The 13,612-nt window shown below is 66.7% G+C and overlaps 1 protein-coding gene across 3 annotated transcripts in view; it reads left to right on the forward strand.

Annotated features, from left to right (window-relative positions):
* COL18A1 (collagen type XVIII alpha 1 chain) overlaps positions 1 to 13,612 on the forward strand; it is a 97,421-nt gene that overhangs the window by 82,098 nt on the left and 1,711 nt on the right. For 2 of the 3 annotated variants that reach the window (XM_082655682.1, XM_082655680.1), the window contains 21 exons: positions 108 to 179; positions 489 to 524; positions 810 to 899; positions 1,378 to 1,407; positions 1,489 to 1,515; positions 1,707 to 1,769; positions 2,007 to 2,081; positions 2,968 to 2,994; positions 3,190 to 3,243; positions 3,474 to 3,548; positions 4,823 to 4,891; positions 5,425 to 5,467; positions 5,959 to 6,021; positions 9,372 to 9,415; positions 9,669 to 9,791; positions 10,379 to 10,532; positions 10,616 to 10,689; positions 11,077 to 11,208; positions 11,623 to 11,655; positions 12,746 to 12,991; positions 13,233 to 13,430. In XM_082655682.1, the coding sequence (XP_082511808.1) occupies positions 108 to 179; positions 489 to 524; positions 810 to 899; positions 1,378 to 1,407; positions 1,489 to 1,515; positions 1,707 to 1,769; positions 2,007 to 2,081; positions 2,968 to 2,994; positions 3,190 to 3,243; positions 3,474 to 3,548; positions 4,823 to 4,891; positions 5,425 to 5,467; positions 5,959 to 6,021; positions 9,372 to 9,415; positions 9,669 to 9,791; positions 10,379 to 10,532; positions 10,616 to 10,689; positions 11,077 to 11,208; positions 11,623 to 11,655; positions 12,746 to 12,991; positions 13,233 to 13,430 (1,728 nt within the window). The remainder of the gene's footprint in view (positions 1 to 107; positions 180 to 488; positions 525 to 809; positions 900 to 1,377; positions 1,408 to 1,488; positions 1,516 to 1,706; positions 1,770 to 2,006; positions 2,082 to 2,967; positions 2,995 to 3,189; positions 3,244 to 3,473; positions 3,549 to 4,822; positions 4,892 to 5,424; positions 5,468 to 5,958; positions 6,022 to 9,371; positions 9,416 to 9,668; positions 9,792 to 10,378; positions 10,533 to 10,615; positions 10,690 to 11,076; positions 11,209 to 11,622; positions 11,656 to 12,745; positions 12,992 to 13,232; positions 13,431 to 13,612) is intronic. The other variant, XM_082655681.1, reaches the window with a different exon arrangement.

Below are 13,612 nucleotides of genomic sequence, written 5' to 3' on the forward strand. Positions count from 1 at the left end.
CGGGTGTGAGCTGGTGGCCAGCGGAAAGCCCCGCCTGGCCAGCTCCGGGTCACCGTGGCCCCCGGGTGCCGCGGCTGACGCACGTGCTCTCCTTATGTCCACTGCAGGGAGAGGCCGGAGCAGACGGAGCTCCTGGGTTCCCCGGCCTTCCTGGCAGGGAGGGTGCAGCCGGGCTCCAGGTGAGTGGCCACCCAGGGCTGCTGCGGCTGATAGCCCCAAAGTAGCTACGCCTGGGTGAGAGCTGGTGCCCAGTGTGTATCTCAGGGTCCCCACAGGGCCCGGAGACCCCAGCTCCGTGGGACGTGAGCCGGCGGTCCAGGGTGCCTTGGGGGGTTTCCTGCGTGGCTGACCCCCCACCCTCCAGGCCCCATTTGGTCAATGTAGGGAAACCACATCTTCACTCAAGGCCAGTCCCGGGGGCCTGGGGTCTCCAGGAAGCGGGGCTCGTGTGCTGTTTATGAAGAACGATTTCCTTCCTGTCTCCACAGGGACCAAAAGGAGAAAAAGGGCCCCAGGGAGAGAAAGTGAGTTTGCGGGGGGTTGGCGGGCATCCGTGGACGGGTGGCAGGTGCACGGCAGGGCCGGGGGTGCACGGCAGGGCCGGGGGTGCCGCTCTCTGCCCCGTGCCCGCCCGCGTGGTGCAGAGACTTGGGCGGGATCTGGGCTCAGAGCCTGCCCTGCCTGGGGTGGGGGCTTGTGGGCCACTGTGCTCAGCCCTCAGGCGTCTCCTCACACCCCGTGGGCACCAGAAGCCCCCACCAGAAGCCGGGCTGGGCTGCAGTTCAACCCCAGGGGAAACTCTCTTCCAGGGCGACCCAGGGAAGGACGGAGTGGGGCAGCCAGGCCTCCCGGGACCCCCCGGACCCCCAGGGCCTGTCGTCTACGTGTCGGAGCAGGACGTAAGAACCCTGCATGGGTGGACACATGCTCTGCCCCAGGTCCCCAGCCCTCCGCCTGCAGGGCGATCTCCAGAGACACGGGGGGCCCAGTCTGTTGGTTCCATGGGGCTTCTTGGCATCGAAGCTGTGGCCCTTCCAGAGCTGCCCTTTGGTCGTGCTGTTTGCTCGCATGTCACCCGCGCTAGCTGTGACAGGCCCCCTCCGGCCCCCGTGCGCAGCACCCAGGGGAGTGGGGGGCACTGCCACCTGGTCCCAGGGTCCCGGGCCGGTTCTGTGGCGCGGGAGCGGACTCCCGGGGGTGCGTCATTTCTCGTCTCAGGGACCTTGATGCCAAAGCCGGGACGATGTCTTTCACGTTGACTGCCTGGTGTTCTTTGTGGGTCTTGTGTGGGTAATGTCACGGGAGTTGAGTGTTCATGGTAAACGTGGTCCTTTTCCTTCCTCCTCCGGGACCCTGGCTCTGCTGACTCGTGCACAGAGAGCGCTGGCGAGCGTGCCGGGCCCCGAGGTACGTGCGGCCCCGGGACGGGCTGGGCGCCGTGCACCTCCCCGCGGCAGGTCCTGACCGTCGCTGTCTCTCTCTCCACAGGGCCGGGTGGGGCTCGCAGGCCTCCCCGTGAGTACCTCCCCAGCGGGCGCGGGGCCTCTGCTTCGCAGGCAGGAGGCCGGGTGGGCCCCCGTGAGGCCGAGGAACCGGAGCCGGAGCCCCTATCCGGACAGGGGTGTCGGGCGGGCGTGTAGGGCGGGGCGGGGGGGCCACGGCCCTGAGGCAGGGGCCTTCCGGGCAGCGCTCTGTGTCTCCTGCAGGGACCAGCCGGGCCGAAGGGAGACCTGGGCTCCAGAGGCCAGCAGGGCCTCCCGGGACCCAAGGTGAGGGGCCGTCCAGGGTCACCGGGTGACCGCTCGGGGGGAGGGGCGCCGTGCCCGGGAACTTGGGGCGAACGCCCCTCTGGTCTTTTCCCTGGACCTGCCAGAGGCCCCGCTCACGGCTCTGCGTCCTGGTCTGTCGCGTCGGTGCCGAGGGCGGTTCACTGCAGGGCCGGGGGGGGGGGGGCGCCAGGCCTGCTCTTGCGGAACCCGCCTCCCTTACCCGCCCCCCTGTTCCAGGGCGAGAAGGGTGAGCCGGGCATGGTCTTCAGCCCTGACGGCAGAGCGCTGACCTCCGCCCAGAAAGGAGCCAAGGTGAGGGGGCGTCTGGGCCCAGCTGGCACCCTCCGTCCTGCCTGGCCGGGCAGCGGGGCCTGGGGGCCGTGGAGACGGCATAGAGGGGTTTGTCCTCCTGAGAGGGGCAGCTCCTGCCCGTGCGTGGGAGCCTCTGCTGATGGGCTCTGGAAGCTTCCGCAGCCTGGGCCCCTCGCCCGTCCGTCTGTTCCCCTCCCACCACCTCGGGGCCCCTCGGGGCCTGCAGCTCGGATCAGCCTCGGCCTGGCCGGCCCCTCGTTCTCCTCTGCCCGGCAGCGGAGCCCACACTGCAGAGGAGCCGGGGGCTCTTGGGGGCCCCGGCCTGGGCCTCGCCGGTGGGAGCTGCACCCCTGTGGTGCCTGACTGGCCCTCTGGGGGCACTGCCTCTGGGGGCGGGATCCTGGCCTGCCTTCCTCGGGAGGGGGCCCAGCATGGCTGGGCTTGGGAATGGGCTCCACGGGGGCCTGTGCCCCGGGTCCCCTGCCCCCCAGCCCTGGGGAGAGCTGGGTCTGGATCAGGAGGCTGTTGGGGACAGGCCTGCAGGGGGTCCCCAAAGGCCCCCAGGATTGTCGGCGGACGGGCCGAGGGACCACAGGGCAGAGAGAACTCTGCCAGCCCCGCCGTGTGTCACAGCTGAGGTCGGGGCCCACAGACCCCTCCAGCCCGGGCGCTGTGGGGCCGACCCCCTGGGTCTCGGGGCCCCCAGGCTGGGCCCCGGGACACAAAACCCCATCAGAGCTTTCTCCCTGTTGCTGCTTCCTTTTCTTCCTGGGTGTTGTCAGTGCCTCGGGCGCCGCCAGGGGCATCCAGATGGGCACGGGGACCCCTCGGGGGCGGGGGGCGTGACCTACGGCCACCTCACGGTACCTTCTGGTTTTCTGTTCAGGGTGAGCCTGGCTTCCGAGGACCCCCGGTGAGTAGGCCCAGGCTTGCCCGCGGTGCACGTGCGCGCGTGCGGAGAGCACCGTCTCCTACCTGGCTGCTGGGCAGGCGTGGCAGCCGAGCTTCTATCCCAGCTGCACCTCTGAATGCGGGGGCAGGGGTCGGGAGGGAGAGCGTGGGGCAGTGGGCCGGTCACGGCTCACCTAAAACCTGGCACCCCCAACAGGGTCCCTACGGGCGGCCCGGGCACAAGGGAGAGATTGGCTTCCCTGGACGGCCGGTGAGTCCCTGGGTCTCGTGCCGGGTGTGGATGATGGGTCCGGAGGGGAGTGGGCTGCAGTCTCTCCGCTGTCCTCCTCCTGGGGAGCCCCTGCCAGAGCGTGGCTCTCTCCAACCCCGCTCGCGGGCAGCTTGGGCCGCAGAGGGATGGGCACCCCGAGGAGGCCCTGGGTGGGGACAAGAGCAGCTGGGCCAGCCCTCACAGTGGCCACCCACTGTGCTCTGCCCCAGGGGCGCCCCGGGATGAATGGACTGAAAGGGGAGAAGGGGGAGCCGGGAGACGCCAGCGTGGGATTCAGCGCGAGGGTGAGTGTTCCGTGGGGCAGGCGGGGGTGGGAGGCCTGGCCGCAGTGGCTCGGGTCCCAGAGCTCACCTGTGGGGGGCTTCTGAGCAGCCTCGTGGCCCTCGGACACGCAGACCCCGTGCACACGAACACACGTGTGCGCGCACACGCACACACACGCGCCAAGGCCCCCGGACGGTGCCCCGGCGTGGTTTTCTCAGAAGGGCCTGTAGGCCGCGTGGGCTCTGGGGTGGGCACCTCTGGCCCGTGGGCTCTCGCTCCGACCGCCTTCACGCTGCAGTTACTGCCGCCTCGGGAGCCGAGGGTTCAGTGAAGTCCCCGGGTGAGGCCCTGTCATCACCTCTACCTGAAACGGTACCGTCGAGATGCAGGACTCGCCTCTGACCCCGCTGGGCACCCAGTGGGCCCGCCGGCTGCACCCGGTGCCTTTTCTCCTGGAGCCCCTCCCACCCGGCCTGGCCGAGCGACGCCGGGCCCTGAGTCAGTGGCTCAGGCCGCGGCTCTTCCGGGTTTTCCGTCACTGCGTGTCTTCGTTCGGGCTCCCTCCTCCTTGCAGTGGTTTCATGAGATCTCAGAACACGAGGCGGCGTCTTGCAGAGTTCTGAGATGGAGGTGGGCCGGGCCACTTCCGTCGAGCAGGACGGGGGGCTCTCGAATTCCCCCCGCGGTTCTGAGTTGTAGAGGCGGAGCGCCAGCCGCTGTGCGCGCGCCCTGGTCAGGCGTCCAGCGCGTCCGGCTTCTTCGTGGGCCTGAGCTTCGCCTCTGTTCCGCTGCCAGCCCTGTCTCCTCGGCCGCAGGGTAGGGGCGAAGGGGCCCAGGGGCCCGAGAGCAGGTGCCCGTGAGGTCCCGGGACCCTGTCCCCAGGCACCTTCATCACTCAGGCCAGCCCTTTGGCGAGTGAGCCGTTGCTTTCAGACCAGGCTCTTCTGACACTACCTGAATCGGCCGCTTGTCCTTTTTCTGTGAGCGGGTGAATGAACGGAACTGACCTTCATCCAGCTGACAGTTAGCAACCACACGAGCCGTGTCCGAGGTCGTGTCCAGCCCAGACGGCCGCCCGCACGTCTCCGTGGGAGGATTTGAGCAGGCTCTGGGAACGGGAAGGGGACAGCTCTGTCCTCGGAACCCACGACCACAGAGTAAACTGGACGCCTTCTCCATTTGATGTTTTCTGACTTCACCGTGATTCTCAGAGACGTTCCTGCCCACATCTGCTGTCCTGGCCAGTGTCGACGTCCAGTGTGGACCGACCAGGCTTTCTCTCCCCCCCACGCAGGGTCCGCCCGGCCCACCTGGGCCCCCAGGGCCCCCAGGCCCTCCCGGGACTCCTGTCTATGACAGCAACGTAAGTCACCGCGACACCTGCTCTTCCCACTGCATCCTCACGCTCTTCCCTGCACTGGCTTCCTTTTCCCTCCGCTGACCCGGGAGGGCTGAACCCCAGGCAGGGCAGCCGGAGCCACGGCCTCCGAGCCCCTGGCGGGGGGGCTTCTGGGAGGGGCGCGGTGGTGGGACCCAGGCCCACCTGCCTTGTAGGCCGCACCTGGTGGGCCGTTGGTTAGAAGACAAGCCCCCAGGGGAAGTGAGGTCGAGGGAGAGCTCTCCGGATCTGGGCTCCTGAACGCGAGCCCTGGGGTCCTGGGGGGTGAACGCCCCCTACCTCACAAGACTCAGTGACGCGAAGTGACCACGTGGGGCAGTCATGTCGTGACCGGGCTCCCAACTCCAAATCCTGTGTCCTCTCCCTCCCCCTCCCTGCTTCTCTGTCTTGGGGGGCAGGGGTGCTTGGGGGTGTGGCCTCGCAGACCCTTGGGTGGGTGGTGGCCTCAGTTTCTGGAGCGTCTCCCTCAACGGCCATCTTTGGCTTGTTCTTTGCAGGCGTTTGTGGAGTCTGGCCGCCCTGGACCCCCGGGACTGCCAGGTAAGGGTCCTGGGGCCTCAGGGAGGGCAGGTCACCCTTCCAGCCGCAGCTCAGAGCAGGGTGTGGGCGGCCCTCACGGGGGTGCTGGATGATCCAGGCCCCCCAGTCCCGGTTGATCACGGCCCCCTTTGCTGGGCTCCTGGGTCCTCCCAGCACAGCCTTCCAGGCGGGCCGGCCGTGGATGGGAGTGAACACCGAGCGGCCACCCACCGGCCGTCCAAGCCTGCTGTTTGTTCGAGCCCCTCCCTGCAGGAGTGGTGTGGCCTCTGGGAGCAGAGGCTGCAGCCCCTGGGGCGCGACCACTGGGCACTTCCGCGGGTCACGAGCTCCTGCTCTGACTGTCCCTGGGTTCACACGCTGCCCCCTCCCGGGTCCAGGCCTGCAGTGCACACAGTGCCCACCAGGGTCGGGCCATGCGTGGGCAGGAGGGCCTGTCCCAGGCGCCTCTGTCACATCGTTAGTAACAGGCACTGGGGTCTCTGTTCCTCCAGGGCACCAGGGGCCTTCTGGACCGAAGGGTGACAAAGGAGAAGTGGGCCCACCCGGGCCACCAGGTGAGAGTGCTCTGGGGACCTTGGGCTGTGTGTGGTCACCCGCCCACCCGGCTCCCGGAGGAAGGAGGCCCTCGGGGCTCAGGGGGCTCTGACGGGACGCCTGGCTGGCCCCGCGGTCTCGGGGCAGGGCTGGGGGCTGAAAGGACAGGGGCCTGAGGCGGTGGCCAGGCAGGATGTCCCAGCCCCCCACTCGCTGAGGAGCAGGGCTGGGCCCCAGTGTGCACCTCCCAGGGGAGACCCGGCACCCCCAGCGCATCGCGGGGGCCTCATCGGCCCGGCTTATCCAGGGGGTGAACTCCCAGCACCTCGGTTGTCCCCTGGGACGGCGAGAACCCCCCCCCCGCCTCCCCGAATCCCGCTTCTGCAGCCGATGAAGCAGGAGAAAAAGTGTGATGCCGGGCGCGGGCCAGGCAGAAGCCAGGCGAGACGGCCCCCCGGGCACTGCCAGCGTCTGCGTAAGCTCGGGGTTCTCCTGCGAGCTGCCGGAAGCAGAGGCAAACCCTCCCCTTGAGGAAGGTGAGCTCGTTGAGGGCCTGGGATTCCCAAGCGGGCAAGCGACCAGCCAGCACTGACAGGAGTCCAGGCTTGGCCTGGGCCGTGACGATGATGCCCAGACGTAGAGAAGAGGCGATGGCGGCACAGAGCTGGAGCCCAAGGGCCAGAGTCGGGTTTAATTCTGGGGCTGAAAACCCGCAGGATTCCGTGCGACTTCAGGCGGACGGGACACAGCCGAGGGGGGGAGGGGTCAGCCGGAGTCTGCGGGACACGCCGAGGGAGGTCAGACGCGTGCGGGTGAGGACACGCGGTGGGGCTGGGGCAGAAGAGCATTTGAAGGCGTCACGGCCGAGCTTCCAAACCGGGAAAGGTTCAAGGAGCCCTTCGCGCGAAGGGTCAACACGAGCTGATTCCTCACGGGGATGAGAGGAGCCAGAGACCATACAGGGTCCCAGAGGTCGGAAGAAAGTAACCGCTCACCTAGAATTTTGCATCCGGTAGACATCCATCTTCTGCAGGAAGAGCACGTGGGCAGCCAGGCCTCTCAGGACACGAGCCTCAGTGGGGACCGCGAGGGCCGCTGGGGAGAAGGAGGTGGTGCTGGTGACACGGGGACGGAGGTAGAGCAGGAGGACCAGTGAGACCCGCGTCCCCGCTCGGCCCCGCCGCAGAGGGGTCACATCCCCGAGACCCAGCCTGGCCCCGAGGATGTTACATCAGACCCAGGTGAAGGACGCACCTGTCACCTCAGGGTCCAGCCAAGAACAGGAGGGAACGTGTCCCTGATAACCGAGCAGGAAGGGAGAAAAAACCCGACCCGAAGACGGCAGGAAAGGAGAAGAGGAACTCGGGACACGTGGAGGAACAGGAAACAGGGAGTGAAGCTGATTAAACTCAGAGCCGTTGGCGCGTATGTTCAGTGAGCGGGTCCACTCTCCTGTCTAAAGACGGAGCTGTGCTGCTTATAAGAGGCACCCCCAAGTGTAAGGATGTGAGAGCTGAGGGGGAAGGGGGTGGGAGTCTGGTGAGAAGGGAGCCGTGTGTGTGTGCTCGTGAGAAGTCAGACAAGTGTATTTTAAAGCAGGAAGTACTGCCAAATTTATTTAAACTCCATAATGATAATGGGGTAAACCCGGCAGGAAAGCACAACGATTCTAAATTTCTACGCCAGCAGCAACATAGCTTCAAGAAGTGAAAAGCAAAGAAAGACCGGGTCAGTTGGGAGGTGGAAGGTCTGAACAGCAGGTGACAACCTGGCCCCCAGTCCCAGCACCAACATGGGAGGCCACAGGCCCACGCCGGGCACACAGCAAGTCCCTCAGGCCTGTCTCCCCCCGAGGGAGCATCAAAGACACAACCGGGCAGGGCACCTGCGGGGAGGAGAGGCCACGGTGAGAACTGGAAACCCTGGAGCTGAAGGACAAGGATGTGTCTGAGGGGCAAGCATGCAGCCAGGGCCGGGGTTGGGATTCTCGGCCCTCACGCTGTGGCCCGCGGTGGCAGTGGGGTCACCCCGCTCTGAGGAGGGACCCAGGACAGGAGCTCCGGCCGTGAACGTGAGCCTCGTGGCCCTGGGCGGGCGTGGGTTTCCCGGAGCAGCCGTGGCGGAGCCCAGATCTGGGGCTCCCCCAGCCCCCCAGGCCCACGGTTCACTCAGCAGGCATCACTTCACCCTGGGGGTCTGACCCCCACCTGTATCAGGCTTCCAGGGGAAAGGCCACAGGAGAAGGGTGAGCCAAGGTCGCTTTCCCACCCAGGAGTGAGGGTCTTGTCAGCTCCTTGTCTACAAGGTCACAGCCTTAAGTAGCCTGCGCTTCAAGCATGCAGCCCAGGAAGTTAGAAAACAAATAGATTAACTCCCAGAAAACAGATGGGAGATGCAGTGAATGGAAAAAAAAATGTACATAAGAGGAAGCATCGTGACAGCTAAGAAGTCAGATGTTAGTTCTTTGAAAAGACTAATACTACTGCCCTCGAGGGACTGATGAGGGAAAGAGACAGCAGGAGACGTTGAAGATGGTACCCTCGTGCTCTGGAAAGAGCGGGCACCCTCTCTCCACCCTCCGCAGTGGCGGGTCGGGGCCACGGGGGGTGGCCGGTCGTCGCCGGCGCGGGGCCCAGCCAGGGTGCGGGGGCAGGAAGAGAAACAAGCGCAGGAAGAAATAAACCCGCTGTTCTCACGAGGACACCTTTGTGAATGCCAACAACCAAAGCGACGCGCAGATAAAGCGTCAGAATTAATGAGTGAATTTACCAAAGTCACAGGGGCAGTTCACAGCAATCGCTGGCCAGTCATAGACTAAATGAAACCTTCAAAAGGCTCCATTTAGAAAAAGATCAGGTGGGTTGCCAGAGGTGGGATGCAGGGTGGGGGGTGAAGGGGGTCAAAGGTACCAACGTCCAGTTCCAGGACACAGCATCCGGGGGCACGCGGCTATGGCCAACACCCCTGCCCAGTGTACTTGAAGGTGCGAAGAGAGAAAAGCCCTCGTCACGAGGGAAAAGCGTGTTTTTTCCTTTGTGTGTGTGTCTCTGTGAGGTGGTGGCTGTTAACTAAACGCCCTATGGCGGTCATTTCCCAGCGAACGGTAAGTCGTCGTTTAGCGGCCCCCCTTGACCGTCTGCAGTGCTGTGTGTCAGTGATAAAAACTGAAGGGAAAAAGGCACCGTGAACAAAAACACCAAAAAAATCAAGTGATTGGGAATAAGTGTAACAGAACACGCAGGGGATCTCTCCACAGAAACACAGAAATTAGAGACAGAGGAGACTTAGGGAAAGTCGAGGGCGGGGGGACGGGTGGACCAGGCAGGAAGACAGCACCTCACTGGACCCCCCCAAACTCTCCCCCCCGTAGGGCAGTTCCCGTTGGACCTCCTTCACTTGGGCGCTGAGATGAAGGTGGGTGACCCCTGGTCCTCACGCTGCCCCCCACACGGGGCCCCAGAGAGCACCACCCAGCACGCGCACCCCTGGCTCCATTTTTCGGGAATTCGGTTGGCGCAGTGGGAAGCTGGGAGGCCGAGCCCCGTCCTGTCGGGCTGGCCAGGCCTGGGCCGCAGAGGCTTCACCGTGGGCCTCTGGGGGTCGGCGCCCGCCCCTCCCCGCGCGGCCCTGGGAACGGGGCTGTCCCGACAAGCTTTTCCATCCACAGGGGGAGAAGGGTGACCAAGGGGCCGCCGGGCAGAAAGGAGAAAGGGGCGAGCCCGGGGGCGGCGGGTTCTTCGGCTCCAGCGTGCCTGGCCCCCCCGGCCCGCCAGGCTACCCGGGGATTCCGGTGAGTCTGGCCCCAGCCGCCTGTGGGTGCCACACACGGGCCCAGGCCCGTCCTGTACCGGAGCGTGCGTCCCCGGGGTCCCTGGGGCCTGGGGCCGAGGGCAGGTCCCCCCTGCGGCCTGGGCCCCGAGCAGCCCCTCCCGGTTCCTTGCCCGATTGCGGGCCACCCACGAGGGGAGCCTGGTGGGTGCGTAGTGGCTGCTGTCCCGGATTGGGCATCCGATCCTCCTTTCTCCTGCTGCCACTGTTCTCCACCAAATGCCCTCGGGGAGACCTTCTGTCCTGAAAGCGTCTGGGGACCGTGGGCCCCAGCTTCCATCTAGGAGTGGAGGAGGGCTGGGGGCCCTCCGGGCTGCACCTCTGTGGGTGGCTGTCCTTGTCTGCGTCCCAGGGCCCCGTCCCAGTGCGGGACACACGGGGTGGGAAGGCTGGGTTTCCCAGGCCCCGCGTGGGCGGTGGGGGGACGGGGGCCTGGGGGCCGTGCTCCCTGCAGGGGCTCGTGGCCAATGCAGCCAGGACCTTCAAGCTTGCTTGTCCCCAGCCTGGGGACGTAGGTGACAGCGCCCCGTGTTTTGTCTTCCACATTAGGGGCCCAAGGGAGAGAGCATCCAGGGCCAGCCTGGCCCTCCTGGACCTCAGGGACCCCCTGGCATCGGCTACGAGGGACGCCAGGGGCCTCCCGGGCCCCCTGGACCTCCAGGGCCCCCGGGACCCCCATCCTTTCCTGGCCCTTACAGGCAGAGTAAGTCGGGTGGAGAGTGGGCCCTGGGCTCCAGCCTCATCCAGGAAGGGCCACTGTTCCCACCTCTGGTTTCTCTCTTGTAGCTATCAGTGTTCCTGGCCCCCCAGGCCCACCTGGGCCCCCAGGACCGCCCGGATCCATGGGCACCTCCTCAGGGGTAAGCGCCACCCTGTTCCTGACCTGCCGGACCCTCACTGCCCAGCTGCCCTTCCCTTTGGAGGCATGTGGGTGGGCACCCCAGCGCCAAGAGCCCTGAGACGAGGTTTCCAAAGCAGAAGTGGGGGACCCAGGCGTGGCTGGGGTCTGAGATGGGCAGGGGAGGAGGATGAAGGAGGGGCGTTGAGAAGGTCCCTGAGGGCGGGTCTGCTGTGCAGAGGCTGCAGTGGCCCAGGCACTCGGGGGCTGAGGTCTCCCCCTGGCGCTCATGGGGCCAGTCTGGCAAGGAGGCGGCCACGTAGGTCTTCAGACTGTCGCAGCCCCCAACCCTCCCCATGAGCCCAGAGGCCCCCTGTGCACAGGGGACCCCACTGGGCTGGGCTTCTAGCAGGTGAGGGTCTGGGCCACGTACCAGACGCTGCTGGACCAGGTGCACGACGTGCCGGAGGGCTGGCTCATCTACGTGGCCGACAGAGAGGAGCTGTACGTCCGGGTCCGAAACGGGTTCCGGAAGGTTCTGGTGAGTTCTGAACAGGGCGATCCCTGCACGTGGTGGGGGGACTTACCACTTTGCTTTTGGGGTGAAGGGTACACACAAGACGGGAGGCAGAGGACCTGCGTTGCAGGGGGCCCCGGCGCCTGGCGAGCGGCAGGGACCAGTCGGGCGGGGCCCGTGGACATGCTGCCAGCCGTCCTCCATCCTCACCCGCTTCCCTCCACTTCTCTCTTTTATTAGAAGCTGCTCTATGGCAGTTTTAGGTTCACAGAGAAGTGACTCTGTTTTTAAACTAACAGATATGCTTATTGTGTGCCGGGCACCGGGTGGGGGGCACTGGGACGCAGCCATGCCGGCCTTCCCTGGTGTGGGGGGCGGCCAGGGCGAGTGGCGCTGGCTGGGTCAGAGGTCCCGGGGTGACCCCCTGTTTTCTTCCAGCTGGAGGCCCGCACGCCCCTTCCCCGCGGGACGGTAAGGAGCGTCCCTTCTTCCCACGACCATCTCGGGGGAACCGGTGGGCAGGGGTGCAGCCGGGGAAGGGGGTGCAGACCGTGCTCGTCACCCTCCCCAGGCGAGGGGCTCCTCGGAGTCCTTGTCTGTCTGCCCTTGTCCAGAGGGCTGGGCACGGGGACAGACCCTTCAGGCTGCGGGGGGAGGAGGAAGGAGGGGGGCAGGCGGGAGGGGGCCCAAGATACTCCAGTCTCCCTAAGTAGGGGTCACACCCCCCAGGCGGTGGCTCCTCTGAGTAGAGGTCATGGCCTCTCAGACGGCTCAAGAGCGGGGCTCCGTGCTAGGTCTCGGGAGTCCGGGTTCAGTGTGGGCTGGTCTGCCCCGACGCCAGGCTCGGGGAGTCCCTTCTCTCACGCAGCACCTAGTCCCAGGTGCTGTTCTAGGCGTGGGGACAGCTGTGCCTGAAACAGGCAAAGCCCCCGCCCCGCGGAGGCGACATCGTGTTGGGGAGACGGGCAGTAAGGGCAGTAGGTGACTAGGCAATAGCATACAATTATATAAATATAGACATTTCAGATAGATACGTGAATTCATTCTATAACTTATGATTGCATTAGACGTACTACCAGGTAGTAGGTACCAGGTACCAGGTATTCAGGTAACGGGTGTCCGAAGGTGCTGGCTGCTGTGGGAAAGGGACGGAATTGGGAAGCGGGTGGGGCACAGGGGCTGGCGTTTGGAGGTCGACGTCACCGTTGGAGGTAGGGACCGGGCAGGGGCTTAAGGGCTGCTGGTACCACGGCTGCAACAGGGGGAGGTCAGGGAGATGCGGTCGGCCCGAGGGTGCCCAGGGCCACAGGGAGGAGCTGGCTCCTGAGGGTGATGGACCCGGGGGCTTGAGCAGAGGGCCACCCAGCCCGACTGAGGTGTCACCAGGCCGGCTCTGGCCCGACACGCTGGGCGCCCCCGGGTCCAGCTCGCCACCTCCAGTCCGGCATCGCCGGCCCAAGAGCACAGCCGGGTGCAGATGAAGGGCGTGCAGGGCCGGGTAGCGGGACCCGCGGGTGCAGGAGGCCCGGCCCCACGGCGCTGTCTGCCTCTCCGCCTGCAGGACAACGAGGTGGCCGCTTTGCAGCCCCCCGTGGTGCAGCTGCACGAGGGCAACCCGTACCCCCGCCGGGAGCCCCCGCACCCCACAGCGCGGTCCTGGCGGGCCGACGACATCCTGGCCAGCGCCCCGCGCTTGACACACGCCCAGCCCTACCCTGGGGCCCCGCACCCCGGCGCCTACGCGCACCACCGGCCGGCAACCCCCACGGCCTCACCCGCCCACACTCACCACGACTTCCAGCCGGTGGTGAGTGACCACTCCGGGCGGCGCAGGGGGTGGAGAGTCTGGAGCCCAGAGCAGCCGGGGAGGGGGCTGGGGCTGGGACCCGCCCTCCCCTCCCCCCTCCCCCTCCCCTCCCCCTCCCCCCTCCCCGCCGCTGCCCCGGGGTTCACCCTGCTTGCACCCCAGAGACCCACCGGGGTCGGCTGGGATGGGGGTGGCCGCGAAGACCCGGGACACCAGGGCTGACACGCGGCTCCACCCGCAGCTGCACCTGGTCGCGCTCAACAGCCCGCAGTCGGGAGGCCTGCGCGGCATCCGCGGCGCCGACTTCCAGTGCTTCCAGCAGGCGCGCGCCGCGGGGCTGGCGGGCACCTTCCGCGCCTTCCTGTCCTCGCGGCTGCAGGACCTCTACAGCATCGTGCGTCGCGCAGACCGCGCCACCCTGCCCATCGTCAACCTCAGAGTGCGTGCACGCCCCAACCTGGGCCGGGCCCGGGGGTCGGGTGGGCGCCGGGCAGGTCTCGCCCCTGAGGACCACGGGCACCCCATGGAGGCCCCACGTGGCCCCCGACCCCTGCGCCCGCCTGCCAGGCACGCTGGCGCATCACCAGCTTCCGGAGGGGGCTGGTCCCTCGGGCCCTCAGC

The sequence above is a fragment of the Grampus griseus genome, assembly GCF_964374135.1.
Source record: "Grampus griseus genome assembly, chromosome: 5".
Classification (NCBI taxonomy): Eukaryota; Metazoa; Chordata; class Mammalia; order Artiodactyla; family Delphinidae; genus Grampus; species Grampus griseus.